Source organism: Corvus cornix, chromosome 1 (assembly GCF_000738735.6).
Source record: "Corvus cornix cornix isolate S_Up_H32 chromosome 1, ASM73873v5, whole genome shotgun sequence".
NCBI classification, from domain to species: Eukaryota; Metazoa; Chordata; class Aves; order Passeriformes; family Corvidae; genus Corvus; species Corvus cornix.
In genome coordinates, this window is record NC_046332.1 from 86,780,198 (window position 1) to 86,803,653 (window position 23,456).

At 36.8% G+C, this 23,456-nt stretch overlaps 1 protein-coding gene across 3 annotated transcripts in view; it reads right to left on the reverse strand.

The window, feature by feature from the left end:
* Positions 1-163: 163 nt before the first annotated feature.
* Positions 164-23,456, reverse strand: part of MGAT4A (alpha-1,3-mannosyl-glycoprotein 4-beta-N-acetylglucosaminyltransferase A) — a 73,416-nt gene continuing 50,123 nt past the window's right edge. For all 3 annotated transcript variants that reach the window (XM_039548470.1, XM_010394225.4, XM_019282770.3), the window contains exons 10-16: positions 20,530-20,660; positions 19,821-19,928; positions 19,219-19,412; positions 7,391-7,469; positions 5,124-5,190; positions 3,994-4,106; positions 164-3,836 (exon numbers count right to left, since the gene is read on the reverse strand). In XM_039548470.1, the coding sequence (XP_039404404.1) occupies positions 3,810-3,836; positions 3,994-4,106; positions 5,124-5,190; positions 7,391-7,469; positions 19,219-19,412; positions 19,821-19,928; positions 20,530-20,660 (719 nt within the window). In that variant the 3' untranslated portion in view covers positions 164-3,809. The remainder of the gene's footprint in view (positions 3,837-3,993; positions 4,107-5,123; positions 5,191-7,390; positions 7,470-19,218; positions 19,413-19,820; positions 19,929-20,529; positions 20,661-23,456) is intronic.

The following is a 23,456-nucleotide window of genomic DNA, read 5'->3' on the forward strand; positions in this document are numbered from 1 at the left end:
AACAGAAGACTCCAGTCTTTTCTTGATCCATGAATCACATCTATCTGAATTTTTCTAAGCCATCATTAAGTACAGAAAAAATGAATATATCTATAGGAATTTTTTCCATCAATGAAAACACACAGTTGAGATGCCTGCAAAAGCTCAAAGCCTTATACAGTGCTTTAGAAACACTCTTTAATTATCACATCCTGTTCACATTATTTACAAAGTTTTCAGTAGGATGACCCACTGAATGAGCAAAGCAAGATTATACTGACAGTCTTGTGTTTCCTTGGTCCCAAGCAATCCTTATCAGCTCAGAAAAGCAAGTGTTAGCATCAGCCAGTCTGTTTGGCATCCAGTGTAAGAAGTTCATTTGCCCAGATAATGAAGGTTTCTGGCTATGCCTTTGATTTCACAAAAATTTGCTTTTCTGAAGCTTTAACAGCATCAGAATGAGCTAACAGGAGCATAGGATAGTGCAGTTCATTTTGAAACACTTTCCATTATTGGATAACTGTAAGATTCAGCGGTCTCAAGGGGATTTTTAAGGTCACAACAAAAATAACTTGAAACTGAATACATGTAGGGAAAAACTCCCCCAAAACAGTAATAGGCTTAAGATGCTGTTTAAGATCTCTTATGGTAATACTGTCCCTTACAATGGAGACGTGCAGGAGACACCGGCCCCACTGGTGCAGGCCCAGTCACAAAGAGTGCCCGGGCTAGAGGCTGATGAGCCAAACAGCCCAAGTGTTCTTACTTCACTATACTTCCAGGAAGGAGACTTGCACTACTTTAGCCTGACTCGGGAATTGGAATTTAAAGGTACAAAGCCCAAAATAGCTGTCTGCAGAAATAATTAAGATAGAAAATATTTTCCTTGCTTTTTTCTATTTCTCAGCAAAATTTCCAAGCAAATTTGCGGAAGTAACTGATTACACCAGCTCTGAATTTACCTGGATCTATGAAATACAATTTTTATTAATGTGGCACATTTATCCAGAGAGCCTATAAGCTCAGGAACATTGAAAATATTAAAGCAGCCCAGAGTATTTTCAACTCCTGCTACTACGACGTAATAAAAATGCACCAATCTTTAGAAAACAACCCACATTTTACCATGCACTAGTTAATTTGTTATCTTGGATAAATTTCTTCTCAACGTTTTTGAAAACTAAATATACTACTAACCAGAGTCTTGCAGTCAACGTGGTACAGATTCTATGTATTTAAATATATTAACAGTGATTAATCTTAACTGCTGTGAAATACAGGAACAGTGATGCTTTGAGAATAAGCACACAGTGTTCTTAAACAAGTGGTACCAGTAAACTTCTGGACTCATGGAAAAATGGAAAAGGTCACTGTCAGCAAAACTAATTATATTAAGAAACTGCAGTATCTAATGTATTTCTGCAGTCTGGATTGTAATAAATAACCCTCGTTTAAGTAACTTGCAGCATTCATTCACAGACTCAGCTGAGAAGAAAACCTAAATACTTTTCTCAGACCTTTGCTAGTTAATGTGTGATAAAAAGCCATCGCATGTTGATAATTTGATGGCAGGGCATTATACAGGGAACCAACAGGGCTGTAGCACCACAATAGGCTAAAAGTCACACAGGATTCAGAGCCTCGTGACCCACATTCCAAAATCCAAGAATAAGCTCCATTTATGTGACCAGTGCTTAGCTTATGCCCACAGTCTTTATGGGCAACACAAGCTTTCCAAGTAGCATTTTATTTACATCACCTGATGCAATCAGGAAAAGTAAACAAGGCTGCCTGGTATCTAACTTTTCTTGAACTTACACCAGTCGGTCTAAAGAGAAGGTCTTACCTCTGTGTACAAATCTTGACTTCCTGTGTCCCCAGACAACACAGATAATCTGTACAACAATCTGTAGAAGTAGTTAAGTTCTTCAACTTGAATATTGCTAAACTGTCAAAGCTATGGCACAATTCTCCAACAAGGCAGAAGAGAAGACAGGTTGATGCTATAACCCAGTGAAGGCTTGCAGTGCTAGAGAGGCAGGTTTAGGCTCCTGCTCCTTATAAACATATCATGAAAGAGGCCAAATCTATCAGCTGAACTTTAATGGGGAATTCAAGACCCCTGCTCTAGATCAGGGAGCATGCAACAGGTTTTGTGCATCTGTGCCCTGATCACAAAGACATTAAAGGTCTTTTCCAACTTAACTGATTCTATGATTCTGTGTTGGGGGTAGCAGTGTTGTTTTTTCCACAGAGAAAGCTGGCCAGGTTTTGAAATGTCAATTCCAGTAGGCTGGTTCACAGCACAACTGAGAGTACCTAAGCCAGCGTGGATGCCTCCCTCCAATGACAGTCAGGTACTTCATTCCTATTAAAGGAAGGAATTCCTGCCTCTTTTTCCAGGCCATTTCTGACTAATTGAAATCTTGCCATGCCTGAGTCCTTACACATAAGCACCTAAGCAGAAAGACTCTTAAGAAAAGCAGCAGCATTAGTACTGCAACAATTCCACTCTGACTGTAGTCCAGATCGTGTTCTGTTCCTGACTGAATTTCTGATTCATTTAAGATCACTGCTGTTTCCCTTGAAACAAAAAGGCAGGGTACTAACTTGAGGCCAAATTCAGTTCCTACTATAAAGTTAGTGCAAGTTACCATACTGATCCATAAAGGAGTCAAACTAAGACCTTGTTCTTGAACAAAGGAAGAAAAAAAACTGTAACTACTCACTAACGTGTCCAAACTAAACACTGCAATAACAGAACTTTTTAAAAGGAGACTCCTGTAGGTCAAATATATCTACTGTTCATTCTTTTGATAAAAGGTAACCTCTTGTCACTCCAAAGCAAAGCTGGAGAATGATTTTCTTCAGTACAGAAAATGAATTTGTTCAGCCTAGGAAATGTTTACAAATATTTTTAGAAAGAACTGGTCTGGAGTAAAAAAAAATTATTCTAAAATGCAATGGAATCAAATCTAAAATCACTGCAGATTTAGTACATAATATGAAACAAGACATTTCAACATGCTTTTTATGTGGCTACAAACTGTACATACTGGAATTTCATAGCCCCAAAGAATAATGCTCTTCAGAACTCTGTTTATGCCTCTGAACATCATTCAGATTCTGTGTATAAAACTACATAATTTAGAAACTTAATCTTGTTTTTTTTAAACATGGCAGTATATTTGAAACATGGTATTAATTTATGTTTGCATCTCCAAAGAAAAATGTAGAAAGATAACTTAAACTAGAGAATTCATAAAAAAACTATATCAATTTAAAATTTTACTGCATAAAAATATGTACTTTTCAAATTATTTTAATAAATTAAATATCCCTAACATTTTTAATATATATCCCTGACAGTCTATAAAAGAGGGTTCTTGTTATAGAAAATAAATGGAACTCCGAAAGGACCCCCTTCATAAAACTTATTTAACAATAATTATATTTTTTTCTTCTTCAAGGAATGTAATAATATGTACAACTCTATATTACTATACTATCAAAATAGTACAGGTTAAGCGTAGCAGGGTTCTGTAATCATAAGATGGTAAAGTCACATTACAGTGGAGGACAACTTGGGCCTCGGACGAACGTTATCAGTGTGGAGCATCAGTTTCTGGATGGATCAGATAAGAAGGGGTAAATACAATCTTCTCATCTACAGTAGATTTCACAAGAGGTAGAGTTCAAGTGAAAAAGAATGACATTTGGAATAAGGTGCATGCTCAGTATTTTCAATGTGTGACTTGCTAAGGATGTCAGATTTCATAGGAAGAGTTTTCAAGGATTCTTTTTTTTTCCTCTAAAGCAGATTTCCACGATCAGTTTGTAATCTTTTTAATATGAATCTGAAATAGAAATCAGAAAACATAAGTCATGGTTTAGTGTATTACATTTCTGAGTAATAAGAAGTAACTAGTGTTAGCCAAAAGTCTGAGCTTCAAAACAGAATGAAGAAATCTCCCATTCACCAGTTATGTTTTCAAATGTTCTACCACTTCTTACCTCGTTCAGAATTGCCCACACCGCTGAATTTTGTATCACTGAAAGCCGGAATGATGAAATAGGATTTAGGCTGGGGTCAACTGTTCCTTCAGCTACACCATTCTCAAACTTCCCTACAAAAGAAGCAAAAGTACATTCAGTTCAGTCCTGTTCAACAAACTGAAGTATGAAATCCAGAAGATGTATCTGTAGTATCATAATTCACAGGTGAAACCAGTATCATTCCTGAAACAAAAGGCAGTGAGTGATTTTGACATCAGATCCAGTTCTGCAGCAGCAAACAATATGGGGCACATCATCAGCACACACCAATCTGAACAGGATTGCACAAGAATAAAAGCTTTGAAACTGTCTAAAGGCATTGACACCTCAAACTCTGTGAAGATTTTGGCACAGGTATTCATTTAATATCATGGAACTAAACATGATGCCTTTGGCTTATGGGTTTTCAAGGAGGATTAAGGACAAGGAATATCATTAATGTGTAACATATTCCTATTTAAAGCATCTTCAATTATATTAGGGTGAGTAAGAATTCAATTTAAAAGCCCAGTTAGACTTCACAGTTAAACCATATAGACAACAACTGTAATTTATTATGACCAAAAAATGTGCTTCCAATATAACAGGATTGCCCAAGCTGTGTCCAGCAACTAATTAAAATCCATGAGTAAAATTTCTCTTCCTTGACAACATGTATCCAGGCACCTTCCCCAACAGCCACTTGGCTGTTGAAATGCCAGTCTCATCCTACGATGAGACAGCTGATTGTCTGTAGGGTGGATTCACATCCAGGCCAAGCACACAGCTCACACCAAAGTACTTGTGCAGTCACAGGACAGAGGAGGTGATCTTACACAACCTGGAAATGCCTCTACTATAATCCAGGTGATCAGTCCTGGCAGAAAAGTTGGATGTAGCTGCACTACAACTAAGAGTCACAAGAGATCTCTGTTTAGTACATCAGTCTCTGAAAAGAAATAGTGGACACAATACTAAGTAAAGCCTACAGGGTCACATACCCAAAAATGAGTGATCAAAACTCAGGTTTAGGTTTGTTTTACTTTTAATGAAGATGTCTTTAACAGTTGCAATAGTAAGAATACACTTTTTTTTCTACTGTTACATACCTATCCTGAAGTAACCATCCTCTAAGCGTTTGTCTTTGGTTTCTTTGCTTAATACCAGTTCTTCATTCTGGAACAAAAAAGCATAAATGAGATAATTTATTTTGACATATGACTTTGCCAGAGAAAGACAAATGTGTGTGCACTTTTCTTATATATTCAGCATCCATTTTTTCCAAATAATTAAAAACCAGCGTGGAATATAGTTATTTATAGCCTTAGACAAGCCAACACAAAAAAATTAAGAAAGAGCAGCAGTGTTCCAGAACTGAACAATACTTGGCTTCAAGGGAGAAAAAAGAAGTACTCCAAGTGCCCCATGTAACTTGCATGGTAAGTGCCCTGTGAACAGAATACTTAGCAGATACTGGCATACACAGTAGGAGAAAAGCAAAGGCAGGATCCTGCCTTGTTTTTCTATGACTTAACAAGAGCTTTCTCTCAGACAAATGAAAACTTGCAGCTTACTTTTTGATCTAAGACTTTGGGTGAGATGGAAAGCATCAGACCAGTGAGGGAAGCACTGCAATTATCAGTGCCTCACTAATATGGATGGGGATTTTTTTAATAAGCACAAAAAAAAAAGTAGAGTAGAGCTTGAGAGACAGCTTGAAAATTACAGCCATGATCCAATACTGAAAGACCCACTCCAAGAATTGCCCAGGAATTAACTAAAAATGCTTGACAAAACAGAGATTAAATTGATCAGCTTTTTTTTTTTTTTTCCTGTTTTGAAGTGAGGCAGCTGAAAAAGTGGTCGGGATTTTTTTTTATTTATTTGGAGGACAGGTGTTTTAGTTTTCTTTTGTTGTTGCTGTTGTTGTTGTTTGGGTGTTTGGGGAAGTTTTTTCTTACAGGTTATCTTGAGGGTTTTTTTAGTGTGCTGCTTGAGTCCCAGGCAAATCCAGTCTGGGGGCACTCTGGTTTCTAAGGGTTGCTTTTTGTTTTTCTGAATTCTGCTCAAGGAAGATCAGGGTTAAAATACCTGAATGGACTTCTAGCTCTACTGATGTCCAGGAAGGAGAAACAGGGCCCTCAGGAGCTGCTGTCCTCCCACTGGCAATATTTTCTGCTGTCATCAGTGGCTTAGGAACAGGCCAGCTGCAGAAATTTCTGTTTACCTTTTCCACAAATTGCATCAATAGCAATACAACCTCTGTAGCATTACTTCCTTAAGGGATGCTCCAGTTTGATGGACATTTAACAGCCAAGTAAAGCCAAAAACGATGATGCCTGATGCCATTTTTGCTCATTACCTTGTGCATTCTTGTATCTTGGGCTTAGATGAAGTGAGGGCTGCTGCTGTTTTTGTGGTTGAATGTATTTCCAGAGGTCTTGGGAAACAAACCCCTCAGATCTTATAATATCACACATCATGTTGTATGATTACAATTAAACTAACAAATTTCTTTTTAAGTCTGGGAATACTAAGAATTTCCTATTTTTGCCTGCTCCAAGGAAGGCAGACTGGGAAAATGGAGATGTGAACTTCTCCATGATTCTTTACTTTAAGAAAATAAATTAAAAGGAAGTGGGAAAAAAAAAAAGATTCAACACATGGCAATTTTGGCATAGATTTCACGATTCCTATACCGCATATATGGGAGAAGATAGAAATACTTTGCTGTTTTAATACTAAATAAAATAAACTTGTCTGAAGTAGTATCATAATCCTCTCAGACTTTTGTGATATATATAGTTAGCTGTAATACCTAGATGAAGAAAAAGAACCCATACCATCTGACTTCAAACAAGAATATACTTTAGATAGTGTAGTGCTCTCCTGTGGTAAAACTGACTGATTTATGGGGGAAAAAAATCAGAAATCAGAGGAACGGTACAAATTCTGTTTAACAATCTACATATTTCAGTATCTAATGGGTTTGGATGTGTGTCAATCCCTGAACTAAGACTTTCTTACTAAATCAAAAAGCAGATTGATTTAGGTTTCCCATTTCCCAAAATACACAGGAGAGGGAAGACTATTTTTTTTTTTAAATAGTAGCAATGAACTAGAAGAAAATTACCTTTTTCACCTCCAAATTACCAACAGCACTTGTGCAGACTGCACCCTGAATGAACATCTGAATAGTTACAATAGTGTTCTGTGAACATATCCACTTAGAAGAAGGAAAAGTATGAGACCATCAAAACATCAAGTTCATACAGTTAAAAGAAGCATTTATGTCTCCTCACCCTGTTAAAAAAGTCAATAAATAGACTTTGCTTTTATCCTGTAATGGAGAAGACACTAATCAAAAAATTCATACCTGAAAAGGCAAAACTTCTACAGTTGTGTTTAGAAGTATGTCTCCTGGATGCTCTGGATTGCCACTGTGAAACAAGTACCTATAAATGAAAAGGGAAAAAAAGACAGTCTACACACATCAGTCAGAATCAGCTGTGTTACTGTCTTACATGTTAATTGTCACATACAGATGTTACAAGGATAAACATTATTTTTATACTGGGCCTACCTCAGCTGGGGCTAAGATGGTTTCACACGTTACTGTAATTGGAAGGGGTCAGGTTTTTCAGTTGCTAAAGAATAGTTGGGCAATGTTGTACAGAGGAAGGGAGTTTGCATCATCTGCTCTTCCCAGATTGCATTACACAAAGCTGTAGTCATTACTGCCTGGCACACACTGGTATCAACTCCAGAAGCAGGAGGCCTGCCTTCCTTCAGCCTCTCCCCAGCACACGTCACCTTCTCCCTGTGCCCACAGGATGAACTCTGCAGATCCATTCTGAAACAGTTCTGGGAACTTAGCCAAGTCAATATTTTGCCAGGTGAGTGTTCCCCAAATGCATCTCTCCACCATAGTTCATTGCAAAATCCCATTGATGATTGTGCCAGGAATTCCCAACCCACATCCACACCCTTAATGTTACCTGAATTCAAACTTCTATTCCAAAGACAGATTTAAGAAAAAAAAATTCCTCAAAAAAACAAACCAAACAAAAAAACCCCAAACCACAAAAGCCTGTTTTTGACATGTATACACACATAAAAAGGAATTTTTAAAACCTGTACAAAGACCCTCACTCAGTTGTACAATTAATTTTTTTTTTTTAATTGGACAGAGTAAGTATGTTTGAACCATTATCTAAACCATCCCTGTCAGTATTAATCAGTGAAGTGTTCAAATTCTAGCTGCCTACTCTGAACAGCTTTTGCAGGACTGCACATGTGTAGATAATTTTACAAAAGAGACAGTTTAATTCCTCTTTTTTTATATATAACAGGAACTTCATGTTATTCTGAACACATAGTATGTAAACCAGTAATAATTTTTTTTACCACTAGGTGGAATCAATGCTTGAAAATTTTTCACTGCTTACCATTTTTTCTAGTGGACTAGAGTTAATTCAGATTACTGTCATAAACTAATTAGATCCTACACCTACTCAGATACCACTTTTAAGAAGACTATTTTACTTTTATTATGTTTGAATGAATATTTAAAAATCTATCAACACATTTCAAACCTTTCTTCAATTGGAACTTAGATGGTGCTTACTGTTAATTTCTCTTCGACATTAACTATGTCACCAGCCAGAGACAAAATTAGTTCAGAAATTATAACTTGATTAAAATTACAAACATTAGCTCAATTTGGAATTTATTAAGATGCAGTTAGAGATGTAAATTCCAGTTTGTCTTTATCCAATATATCTGAAGCCAGGTTAAGTACCTACCATTAATCCATACTCCATACCTACAAGACAAGTAGAAGAAAACTGCGCTCTAACCCTGCCTCAGAAATGTCTGTGATGATAGAAGTATTTTAAGAAACTGCACGCACACGTAGAACATTTTTTTTATCAAGGCTCAGGAAAGGAGTAACACCCCACATTGTGATACAAGAAAGCCACACTGATTTCTATTGCATGGGTTTCAGCAGAACCACACAACTGTACTGCAAAACAGAACTGGACTGAATAAGCCTCAGCAAAGTATGTGTTTCAAGAAAAACAATTTCCACACTGTAGGGTAATGTAAAGGTTAGTCAATTCCAAAGTACACAAGCTACCTAAAACATCCACAGTTCTTCCAAGACAAACCTTGTGACCTTTTCTAGACATTAAAGACATCCAGAAAACCCCAATGCATTATTTTTTCTAGGAACAAGTGTTCATTGTACATTTCAATAGTAAGCAAAACAAAACTCTCAGGAAAGCTGACCGGAAAACTAAAAGTACATTCTGCTGTCTTTTGACCTAAGAGATCTAACCAGCCATTCCTTAGTCTGTCAGTTATCCTAAGCAGTACTGGACATTTTTTCTCTTGAAAACACTGAAAATTCTAAGGAGACTTAATTTAAGATGAAAAGTGATCAAACATTCACCATCTAAGGTACTCCCATCAAATGCTCCACCCAAACCACAGACATGCTGCTTTTCCTTAGCACTTCGTTCTGAGAAGACACACCTAAAAATCCACAAAGAAACTCCCTGTGATCACTGTGCTCTCAATGAACAGTAATTGGTTTTGAAGGTTTGGATGGGTTTTTTTGGGGGAAGTTGGGCAGGAGGGAGGCAGTAGCAGTGGGGGCTTCATTTGTTTGTTTGTGAGGGGTTGTCATTTATTTATTTGGGTTTGTTTGCTTGTTTTTAAAAACAACCCTGCAAGCACACAACCACAGCCAACCATTTTTCCTACTGTGCTATCTTGAGACTGAGACACAGCTTCCTCCCCTCAGCAGTTGTCACTCCATTAGAGCAATGCACTCATGAGTTGGCACAATGCCAAAACAATTTACAGCAGTAATTAATCAAACCCAATTTCCAGATTTCCATGTAATCAAACCTGTTATTTTAGTGTGTTTTCTATAGCTATCTGTTAATCCATATGCAAACACAAATGTAACACATGCACATGTCACTTTTTAAATTATGTTTAGAAAGGAAGGGATATTTTTATATCTGAGTCTTGCTTCAACACTTGACAGATAACACCTCCTTAGACATTAAAAGTTACACAGATTGAAAACAGAAGCCTAAATACACATACACAGTCAATCCACAGCTATGATAAATATTTTGTTTAGAGATAAAATTTACCAATTAGAAAATTTAATTTAAAATAAAATTTACCTTACAATCAAACAGATATTGTACAGCTCCTAAAGTAAGTGTCATTGGCTATATTCTGTCGTAAAACTTGCTTTCCTGACAGGGGAGATTTTCCATGGAGATTCACTGGAAATGGGTTGAGAGAGTAAAACTCATCTTGAAACAAAGGTCAGTTAAACCTCCCATCCCCAAATCCTTGAAATGGCTTTTAGGGAATCTGTCTTTACCTCCCTAAACCTTCTGGGTTTGCACTCTATATATTCCAAGACCACTTTTACATGACTTGCTGTCATGCTAGATATTTAACTAGACAAGAGAGTATTATGGGTTTCTCCCTCCCAGGTGGGGGAAAGACTCTTATGTCCTCTAACTAATGAACTGATTTATTCATCTGATATTTCTTAAGTAAAACAGACTTTTCTAAAAACCACGGAGTCATTTGCAGGACATTTATGGTCCTCATTAAATCACTAATGTAGAGTAATCCAGCTGATAGCCATAGTATTACAAGGTTGGGGTTGTTTATTTAATTCCTGCACCAGTAGTAAGATGTCTGGCCCATTCCTTTTTTCTTTCAAGAGAAACACTGGTTTATAATTGGACTGAATGATCTTAAATGCCTTTTCCAACCTAAATGATTCTATGATTCTAAGGTTTTCAGACTATGATAGGTATTTCTCAATACAGATACTGAAAGACTTGGAAATAGCTTTGCTTTCAACTGTTGAATTATTTTGACACCTGTCCTGGGATTTACACATGACAGTCCATGTAAACAGTAAAAACATGCTTTTTTTCTTCCTAATTACTTGACATTTTTCTTTGGGTAGAGTCACTAAGATTTCCTTGTCTATCTGCTGCTTAAACGTAACACCTTCTGAACCATTCCTTCAAATAAAAATTCTGAAAGCCATGGATCTCTACATATAGTAATTCCAACCAAACACATTCACCTCAAGTTAAAAGAAACAAACCATACTATTGCCTTATGGAATATTACTTCACTGCTTTCTTAATTACAAAATACAAACGTGAACACAATTGAACATTTTTGATCAAAGTCATCAGAGAAAACTAACTTACAACTTTTACGTATAATACTAATGTATCTGAATCTAAGAGAACCTTTTCTGCTGGCAGGTTCTTTTTGAAGAGTCACAGGTCAAAGATAATAACCAGCTACTCTAGATATTCAAACACAGACAAACCTCCCCTCTACCACAAAATACTTAAATGTATGAACTCACATACATTCTGCTCGTGACCTTAATGTGGTTTGAGAGTAAGAGGATGCTAAGCATTAATATTTCATGTAGCATTAAAAAATACACAAAATTTCAAGAGCACTGAAGGTTTAAAAACAAACAAACACAGAAACAGAAAAAACCAACACCAATCACCAAACTAAATGGAGCAAAGTCAAAGCTGCAAAGAAAACTTCTGTTTCCATACTCAGTGACTTCAGTATTTATCCAAGTTGAGAGGTTGACTTGTTGCCATGGAGCTAGATACACATATAAAATCAAGACAAATAGAGGGGGAAAACCCCCCAGCCAATAACCTGAAACAAATATTCATACCTTCCACGCACGTCCTAACACACAAAGGGAGGGGAAGGCAGAAGTGTGATTATCGTTAATACACTGACAGAAGATCCCATTAGTTTGCCAATGCAGTTAACTCTTAGGGTGCTTCAAAAGCCTACACTCAGGTTCAGAACTCCTCCAATAGTGAGCACCCAGAAAGATTCTCACCTTTTGTAACATGCCCCAGAAAACGTATAAATTAATATTACTAATCTGATCTGTTATCTTTAATATACTTTTAATAGCTAAATTTTTTCATTACCTGGGCTTTCAAAAAAACAAAACCAAAATAACTATACCCATTTCTACCCTTCTCCTATCTTGCTTATAAAGGGATGTATATGTATCTCTCTTCTTTCTGTCACATCAAAGCAAATTTAGGCCTAAAAAACTATTATTCTCTCTATTACCCAATTTTATTTTTTTCAGGTGTTAAAAAAACTTTAGTATTTTATTTAAATAAAGTGACAATTATTTTTTAATCTATAGAAAGTGTTTTAATTAAGTGTTCTAATTAAAAAATAGAACTCAATACACAATAATTTTCTTAGTAAATTATGGCCGCTTTATAAAAGGAAATAGTATACAAAAATTCTATAAACAGCATAATTCACATCCACTGTCAATATATCTGCATTTTGTTTTGAAGGAAACAAGTTATCTCACCTGATACTAAACACAAATATTCTAAGAATATAAGAATGCAGGTCTTTGTGCTCTGTAAACATTACAAATCAAATTCTTTGCTTCACATTTTCTCCTTACATCTCTTTTTAGCAATCTGATGTATTTTAGTATATCCCATTTTCAGAAAAGGAAAATAGGTAGGAAGGCAGAGAGGAAATGTTTCCTTCCACATTTGAACAAATTATCCATAGCAACATGCAGCCTAAGAGTTTTTAATTCTGCACAACATGAATTTTTATAAAAGCAATATTAAGTCAGCAATTTTTTTGCTCTCTACAGATGCCATCATCCACTGTAAGAGTCATTATTCACCAATTCTATCCAGCATTTTTGATCACTGGATGCAAATGTGGAAAAAGAAAACTAATCTACCTCCCTTGTCTCACTTTCTCAGAATCCTAATTAGGAAGTGTTATTCTACTGTCACTGGAAACCAGTATGAACCATGCACTATGTCCTCATGCAAAATACAAACAGAAGATGAATAATTTCTTGTCCTTGTCTCAAGCTCAATTTATTCTCCTATTCTTCACCTCTTACTGAGTCATTTGAAAAAATTGCTTATAATTCCAAAAAAAGTGTAATTCCTCCAGTCTCCATATATATGCATCTGCCAAATACTCACAGTAGGTAAGCAACATAGTGGGAGCTTTTCCATCTTGTTATAATTCCCAATTTGGGAAAAACTTTTCTGTGTTTGTTTGGGTTTTTTGCTAGGGGTGATTGATTGTTTTTTTACAAGGTTATTTCTGCTGAATTTTTAATCCAGTGAGATGCAGAAAGGCTTTGTTGGGGTTTTGGGTTTAGTATGTGTGCGAGTTTATATGTGGGTGTATGTACATGAACATTTTTTACCCGTCCAGCTTGGCTGGGGAAGCACAGATAACTCCATTCAATTTTATTACACCATTTGAGATTGCACTTGGGTGTGTGACCTCATCACAGGCCAGAAAGATGCAGTTATGACATCTCAGAGACTCCAGTCCTTCTGGAAGTCACGTGAAGTATTTTAGAGTATCTCAAGTGGCATTAGAGAGCTAACATTTTGGCAACAGCATTAAGCCTCCAAGATTTCTGACTAAGAACTATAAAGCCAGGAACACTGCCAAATACACAAATCTTGGATATTAGTACCATTAAGGAAGAAGCAGCATGTCCTTGGCTTAGGCAGCTCTTTTCTTCTGTCTCTGATCCATACTTTGAGGTTTTTTTCCCTTTTCATATAAAGTCCTTGCCTCATTGTTATGGGCAGAATTCCATGCCCGGAGCAAACAACATCAGTGCCTGGGAGCTTGCCTGCCAAATCCCTGCTGTCAGTGCATCCATTTGAGGATGCTCTACTCATCAGTACAGAAGTTTATGTAAACAGAGAAACCAAAGTCCTCAAATTCTCTTTTATGTACACTAAAAATATTATCCCGCCTGAAATGTACTGACAAACAGCAAAACATTTAAACAGAGATTTTCAAATATTTCCTATCAGCTGACATGACCATTACAAGCTTAATAAAATGGCATTGCACTTTAATAGCATATATATTTAGAATCAGAATCAAAGATTACTTCTAAATCATACACTCTGTGTATGTGCACTTCTATGGTTCTTGAGCTAAAACTGCCCCTAAAAGGTTTAATGTATTGGACTGAAGGGGAGATTCTACACTGAATAGTGATTATGAACGAAGAACAGCTTATACATCAGTCAAGTCACTGCTGTACTCATCTAAAACCAAAACAATTTTGCAGTTCCCTACGTTTTGAGTGGTTGTTACTGCAAAAGCAAATGATGAGGAAGTTCCATTTCCAGTTTTGGAAAGCTGTTAGAAAGCCTTTTTTTGGTTGTAATGCATTTGACCTTGTATCTCTCTAGCCACAGGAGGACTTGCATCCCATAGGATGGATAATTTATTACATTTTGGATACATACAAGACTGACTGCTATAATACTTAATTGTAACTTTTTTTTTACTTAAAAAAAGTTCATTTTATTTTTCACTGCTACAGAACCTGTTTAAAAAGCTGCCTTTATTTTCCTTTCCAAAATATCAGCTGCCCATCTGTCACTTTTTATGCAGCTGTTTTTCAGCACTGTCACAATAATTTCAAAGCAGGCAAAATAATGTATATGTTTAGTTACCAGTAGCCCAACAAGACACTCAATACATTGATTTTCTAGCTTAAATAGTCAAATATATATTTTCTTGCATGACTATTAATTTTGTGTTGTGAGAAGATGCCATATAATGTAAGTGAGGTTAACATCATGTATTCCCTGCAATTCTAATGCCAACAATATAGAAAATTAGATGAATAGTCTCAAATACTGCACATCCAGTATCTACGCCAATATCAGAGCAGAAGCTAGTAAATGTAATCTACAAGCTGGTTTGTCAAGGTATTAAGTTTTCACTTTAAAACTGACATTCCAGTCAGCAAGTTGTACCTTATAAAATCACTTTATTAATAGTCAATGTCACATTAGGATGACTACTCAGTAAGTTGCTAAAAGAAGAGACCAACCAAAGATGGGGCAACTACAGAGTTCAAAGCAGTGATGGGGGAGAAGGGGAAGGAAAAAAACCCAACACCACAAACAAAACCACATGGCCCCTCCCCTAAAAAAAGCAAACTGCTAATCCTTTTGAAAATATTCAAAGTAACACTACAAAGCAGTATTGCAGAAGAGTCTGGAGCACGAGTCCTGTGAGGAGCAGCTGAGGAGCTGGGGGTGTTTAGCCTGGAGAAAAGGAGGCTCAAACTCTCTGCAAATGCCTGAAACGTGATTGGAGCCAGGTGAGGGTCAGTCTCTTCTACCATGTCTCAGTGGAAAGAACATGAGGAAACGGCCTTGAGTTGCATCAGAGGAGGTTCAGATTAGATACTAGAAATACTCTTTTCACTGAAAGAACAGTCAGGCATTGGAATAATGCCCAGAGAGGTGATGGAGTCACCATATCTGGAAATTTCCAAGAGGCAACTGTATGTGGCACTTAGGAATGTGGTTGAAGGGGTGCTGGGTTGATGGTTGGACGAGATGACCTTGAAGGTCTCTTCTAACTTTGATGATTCTGTGAAGCAGTTACATACAAGAAACAATGAGCCTTATATTTTAAAAATATAAAGCAAATTTATATATGTATACTAGTGAGGTTGGGGTGAGTTTTGGTTTTTAGTGATTCTTTTTTTTCCACAGTATAAATACATGCTTGTCTTTTCCTGCAGCTTTTTTCTTTTAAAATAAAGATCAGCATTGAAATCCATTTATACTGAAGCAAACCTGAAGCTCTTTTTAAACATATCCATTCTAAATTCCTATTGCAGAAAAGCTGACAAGTGTAAACATAGTCTAATTGAAACAGCCATAGGTTATGCACTTCCAAGGGCTTTCTCAAAGTAATTAGTGCATATGTTCTTTGAAAACAACATCAGATTTGTGTCAGTCATACCTATAGAGAAACTTAGTCAAAAAAGAAATGATTGTGATGATGATGGACACCAGTACACTTAACTGCTGCAATGGAATGTCTTTCTCAGATGTGCTTTGACTGGTTCATAAAGAAACTCTTAAATATAACTGTCAGTTTTAATAGTTAAATCTGTGCTTGGAACAGCAGTGTACATACCAAAACAGCAAAGTGAATTTCAGTAATTATGTAACAACCTGAGGAAACAGAAATTCATATTTCTTATCTTTACAATGTAGGCTGTTCTGAGCATTTAGAGAACACTCCATCCCTTTATTTAAAAAAAAACCCAAACAAACCAACAAACCAAAACCAAACCATACCTTCAACACTGTTGTGCAATTTGTTTTTGAGAGGAATATCCTTCAATCTACCTTCCTTCCCAAGGATCTTCTACTGAAAGAAATGTATGTATTTTCTTATTGCAAAGGATGAGACCCTAGATTACTTTTCAGGGACTTTAGTGTTTTGGCTGGAGAACTTTTGCTTGGAAAAAACCTAGAAAGCTTCAGTACAAGAGCTGTTACTAAAGTAAGCATTAGAATGTTTCAATTTACACATCCCTGTTCTCCAGGTATTATTCAGAACAAGCACCATCTATTTCACTGTTCAATATTCAGCAGGAATCTGCCAGCCAGGTCTTGCATAAAATAGGCACAAATGTACTTTCTGCTCAGTGAAGTGAGTTCAGTTCTCACTTTAAGTTATTAAGAGATCCTTGCCAGTGTTACCCCTGACAATATTCTCAGATCTCAAAAATTAAATATCTAAAGACTTAATGAAAGCTAATTACTGAACTGCAGAAAACTCAAATTCAGTCCAGCAAAACATTTGGTGTGGAAAAATAAACTACAGGAACAAGTCAGTGCTCTGTCACAGTGTAATAGATGTGCCATTTATTCAGTCAGAGCTGTGGTCAGTATTTCCATTAAAAACCTTCTTCATCAAGAATTTATTATGGGAGTTACTAAGCAGTTACACCTCAAATTGACTTGGCAGACAAAATTTCCTTTAAATTCAAAGAGCTTTTCTTTTACTTAAAAGAGAAAAAAAAAAGAAAAAAGCTTGTTGCATCTTTTCACAGACACAAGATCACTATGAAAAGTGTATTTTCTACTATTAATTCCCACCATCAGATGCATTTCCCCACCAGGTTAGTCTTCCTAATGCTCAGTCCATTTTCCCTTTTCTGTGTTACAACCTGCCACTCACAGTTTTATTTTTGACTGCCTCAGGAAGCATCCTTGAAATATCAGGAAACTCTACTGCTCTACTAGACCTCCAGTTGCCAAATTCTGCAGCTGCTGCTCAATTTACACAAACAAAAACAAGTCCCCAACAATTTGAAATTACAACATCTGTAAATCTAATCAGTCACTGACTTCAGAAAGGCAAAATACTGTATTTTTGAGGACCCTGTGGCAACAAAAGCTAAAATTCATAATAAACTTTGAAATGGCTTACAATGATAGCTGAATAGGTAGCATCATTCTAACTTGTGGACTTCCCTTGAGGAAGCAACAGAATGCAAGATGTTTCCTTACTTCTAAAATTAATATGTATTTCTTCAATAAATAAAAATAACAAAACAAAACAAAGAAGGAAAAACCAAGAACAACAAAAAACCAAACAACCACGCAAAAAAACAAACCAAACAAAAAATCCCCAAACAACAAAGAAAAAAAATCCCACAAAACCAAAAAACCTCCACAAAAAACACACAACCACAAAACCCTCCAAAACAACAAAGAAAACAAACAAACAAAAAAACCCTAAAAACCAACATTCCCCCTCAAAAAACAAAACAAACCCCCACAAACAAAAAAACCCAAACCAAACAAGACCTTGAAAACCCCCACTTCTTCCCCCAAAAAACCCAAACATATAATCCGTTACTGCTGAGACTATTAACACAGCAGGTAGACATAACTACCTTAGGCCGGGTCACAGTTTTCCAGGGCACAACAGTGAACATTATTTTCCCACCTTTTACACAGATAATTAGTACTTTCTCATTCCCCTAGTTCCCTTCAGCATTAAGGCAACAGGTATCAAAAAATGTATTTTTTAAACTATTGGCACAGAATAAGTATTTTGCCTTTAATCTAAAGAAATATGGCAGTTATGTTCCTCAACACATACACCTCGGGAAGCTAACCAGGAAAGTCTTAAAGCATAGCAAGCAACTGAAAGAGTAATCTGACATCTGTAACAACAGCCTTAAGTTTCATAGGTCAGACTAGTTTGGAACAACATAGTAATAAGGGAACTACTGATCCTCACTGTTGTGCTAAGCCAAGGTGAAGACTTAGCCTTTGATTATGTACCAAGGTACATGAGTTGACTTATTGGATTCAGTTCAGGACAGCAAAATGGGCTCCTTCACAAGAAAAACATCCAGTCAAATTAATTCAAAGAAACTTTGTTCTACCAGGCTATAGGTACTGGCCTAAAAAGAACACATAAGGTGTGTGAAGTAAGGAGAAAAGGAATCCACTAGCATAACAACACTTAAATAGACATTAAATAAACCATGTATTTTATACATCTTGGATTACTATGTTGGCAAGACAGTAGCCAGCAAAGCAGCAAATGAGTCTCATTAAAACTAAAGGATGACTACTCTCTACAGTGCTAACTCTATGATCCTTAATTAATCTGACCAGTAGTTAAAAAGAAGTCACCTTTAGTCCTCCAACAGATCTCAGATATTTGTATTTTGAAAGCACGCACCCCCCTTTCTTTTTTGTTGCATTTTAGTATCTTTTAAATAGGTCAACTTGGAATCTTAGCACAGTGACTTTTTTCAAGCCCTAAAGCTACATCTTAAAATTATTACCCTTCAGAGTTCCCAGCTTTCAGGTCTGGAGACATCCTTACATGCTCCAGCAAGATTTCCAATATGGACAACCAAGGAACCAAGGCCACAGGGCACAACATACTGTACCACATACCATGCTGTACAATTGCTCTGTAATTAGAAGCAGACTAACCAAATACAAATAGAATCAAATTGGCTTATTTTAAGTTCTCTGTGTCAGAGAAGCACTGGTTTTCCACTGCATTTTTCAAAAAGGCTCCAGATTAAATGAAAAAAAAATTTTAAAAGCAAGACAAAATTTACCATAGTAAAAGAATTAGAGGAAGTAATGATCACAGTTTCAGCTGAACTCCAAAGGTCCTACACCGTTTCACTTTAGGTTATGACGACAGCCCCAAATTCTGTCTTCAAGCATTCTTGGCACAAGCAACTTCATATGAGACCAACAGCAAGTATTTACTAACCTTTCTACATTGACTGGCTTGTCAAATTTAAAGAGAATATAATCTCCAGCAACTGGTGTGACAGCCCAGAAAAAATCTTCCCCTACGTAGGTTTTTTCTAGCGTATGCCCCTGGTAGACTTTTAAAGATGTCGAAACCTCTGCAGGTGGATTCACGTGGATTTTATGCAGTAATGGTTTCAGGAAGTCTTTATCCTAATTGAAAGACAGACAAACATGATGCTGGTCAGAAAACCTTGTTTATTATGTTCTTTTCCTAAGTGGTTACACTTAAAACAAACATTGGCATAAAATGGAAAATGAATGCATTACTCATTTTAGGTGCACCAGATCTTGTACTGATTAGTAAGATGGACATGCCATTAAAGTAAAAAAAATTAAAAAAAATATCCCCTAGCAAAAATCCACATAAATAAGCTTGACTAGCACTTCTTCTACTTTATAGTAACCAGTCTGTATCAGATTTAATTCCAGCTGGAGAAAGGTACATCATGCTTGAAAATGCAAGACAACAAGAAAAGGCAGGCCTGTTTTCTTCATTGCCACAATGTTTTTCATTTAATCAGCCTGCTCTGTAAAGGAAGGGAAATACTGTCTACTAACTGTGAGTTTCTGGATCTTCCCTGCTAGAGAAGAGTGGAGGCCAACATGCTGGAAAAGAGAAGGCCTGAAGCGTATCCGTAGGTTAGATTTCTGTCGATCACAATGTTTCTGAAATAGTGGGGGGAAGAGGTAAGGGTGGGATAAAAAACAAAAACAAAACAACACATTAGTATAAACCAACACAAGGTAAGAACCTAGGCCTATTTATCCAGTTTTTCTTGTTTTCTTTCCAGAAATCTACCAAGATTGCTGTACAAATATAATACCGTTCAGGGTTCTTGCACAGAATCCATTTATTCAGTCTTTCAGCAATGGTGTTACTTGAGAAATGAAGGACCAAAATCTGAAGTTTATTCCCCATTTGGAACCTTCTCCAAGACTGCTATCCAAGCAGTGGCATTTTGCAGACCTCACTGGTGATTACATGTGTAAGTTTATTTTAGGACTGTTACACACAGAATCTAACTAGACTTTTGCTTTTCATCCTTACTGCACCCATCTCCAAAATCTTAAGCAATAACAGTTATGATGCACCTGAGAATTGTCTCTCTAAAGTTCTTTTTAAGATAAAAATCTTGGCAGGAAGAAAGACTCTTCCAGAACATGCAGTAACCATAATGTACACTTATGCTGGCTTTCAGTTCACAAAAATCAACTCATTCATCATCGTGAAAACATTTTAGAAGCTTTATAATAAAAACAAACTTACAGCATCTTTCTCAGGGTTACACACTTTCACCCAGAGAATATGGTCCAGAAGCCAATCAATAGGTTTCTCCTTATAAAACATAAATATGAACTCTACAATAAGAGTGATATCTGGAGACTGGAACATTTTACCTGTGGGTGACATTAAGAATAACTGGAGTTACTTTAGATTAGAGATAACATTGTCTTTTGAAATTAATGAGATAGCAGATGATACCTTTGTGCCAAGACAAGAAATGTTAGCAATCAACAACTTGAAATTTCAATGTTATTTGAAATTCCATACCTTTCAATTAAATAAAATAACTACTCGAACAGAACTTGTTGTCATATATCTTGATGCTATCAAAATATTCAGTGTATATTCAATGTACCACAACACAGTCTCCTTAAGAATAGAAATTATCAGTTTGAAAAAATAGAGAAAGAAGAGTTATGGATTGGCATCTATTATTCCCCATGTCATGTGTAAGCTCAAGCACCTGAGATGAGGAGCTGTTGCAAGTGTTATCTGCCCAGTCATACAATTTCAGCTTCTGCAGGTACAAAAAGCAGGGATGGAACACCTACCACTAATTTCAGATTCTTTTGGGCAGAAAATCAAAGGGAAAGAAGGAAGCTACCAGAACATATACAGAGACAATGCAACTCAAAAGGAGACATCCCAGAGTGACCAGTTTTTTTCTGCAGTGCACAGGCCATCAGCAGGACTTCTGTGTGGCACCGTGCAAAAGGATTCTCTGGAATCCTGCAGACTTCTTTGCAAAAGAAGGAAACTGACTGTTGATGAAGAGAGTCTATTTAATATCAACATGAGCAATCACCTGCATGGTTGTGGAATACACTTCTCTACCAGCTGAGGTCTCTGAAGAGAAAGGTGGCCAATACACCAGGCTATTGTGTCAAATTGAATGCAGCACTTGAAAAAGGTGCCTTGTATGAAGACATGGTTACCAGGAGCAACACAGCTGGGAGTGGGGCAGTCCAGGGCTGAAGACAGACTGACAAGTGCTTGTACCAGGGACTGCACTGAAGCACTGAAACAGGCTGCTGAGGGGAATGCTTAAGGCACCATCCCTGGAGGTATTTAAAAGACGTGTAGATGTGGCACTTGGGGACATTGTTTAGCAGTAGATTTGGCAGCGCCAAGTTAATGGTTTGACTCTATAATCTTTGAGGTCTTTTCCAACCAAACTGATTCTACAACCACATGCCAGCTAAAATCCCAAAGGCAGTTGCAGATTTCAAGGCAGATTCAGAAAACACCAGGTTTGCAGATGAAGTCTGAAGTCTTTGCTGGGTTACAAGGGAGAAGGCAAGGAAGAAAGACATTATGTAACAATGGATCTCTCAGGAAGACACTGGCTGAAGTGATTCAGTTCTGCAGATGTTGCTGAGATGTGAGCAGCGCTGGACTAAACAGGGATGGGTTCTTTGGACATGTGTGCATCAATGGATCCGAGTCCAACAGAAGCTCTTCTCCAATGCAAGTCTTCGGTCCTTCCACATTTTGGAGTCCTGTACAACACACTAACACACAGCACTCAGGCACAGGAAATGTTTTGGGCTTTTTTTCCCACTTGTGAAGAGGCCTTCATAGGCTTTCTAAATAACAAGTTCCACAAGTGGTAGATGTTCTAATCTTTTCTCCTACTCTTAGGAAAACCAGCTGCAGTAGACGTTAAGAGGAGATCACTTAAAGAACCTTGCCCTTTTCAGAAAGCAGGTCTGATGAAATCTCTTTTTGACTTGTGTGAAATTGGATAAGAACAAAGCCAGTGAAAGAATACTCAATGGGAATTCTGAGATGAGTTTGGAGGTGTCTGAGTGAGACTACATCATTATGCCATGCAACAAATATGGAAGAAGCATCTCATTAAAGTACCAATTATTTCACCCATTAGAATGATGCTAATACTCATTATAGTAGACCATTTACACACTGGGACGGAAAAGTAAATGTGGTAAAACATTAACTGATTTGACATTACTATATCAAAGTTGTTCCTTACAGAAACTTTTCATCCAGCTCTTTATAAAGCAAAAATATCATCATCACTTTTAAGTGGCTGTTGCAATGAGGTCCTCAAATGGGTATCTCCACATGAAAATACTCAGTAACTAAAATTTGAAACTCCCACTACTAAAGGGACAACTCCTACTAAGCTAGGGATAATTTCAAAGCTTTATTCTTTAAAAACATAAGAAAGATGTTATTATTTTTATTAGTACATTGTTAGTATTTACACAGTATATTGCCACATTGTTTAACATTATTTGTGGAAGTAAATATTTAAAAATGGGTAGGAAACAATCATATGATTAGTTAAATGTTGTGTAAAATAGTCATGCAGAATAACAGCTTTCAGCTTGTCACACTTGGAACTAAACAGACCCCAATTTTCCTGATGATTCATCTCTGCCTACTGCTTTCAGTGGCATAGGGCAGGAGAAGAGAAAAATATGGTAAACTCTAATAAAAGACCAGCTAAAAATGGGACTAAGCAGATGTTTCTGGGATTTTTATGGGACTGAAACCATCATTCATAGGTGACACCTGCTGAGGCAGTCTGTCAGTCACATCTGTTTCCACAGGAAGTGCACTTTTCCATGTGGTGTCAGAGAGAGGCACAATACGGTGAGAGTCAGAAGACAAATATTCCCACAATATTTCTCTAATCTCAGTGCAAGCAGACTGAAGAGACAGTTTATCCTCTTCCAGGATCTATACACAGCCATGATGCTCTAGAATCTTTATCCTTTTCTACTCAAAGACAGAGCAGAAGAATCACACTGACATTTCTTCCTTTGACTAGCTCATCTTCTGAAGAACACAAGGATTATCATCTTTACTTGTTCCCACTCACAGACCATGTCACTTAGAACTTGGCACAAAGACACAGGATCCTACAATTAAGTAAGCTGAGA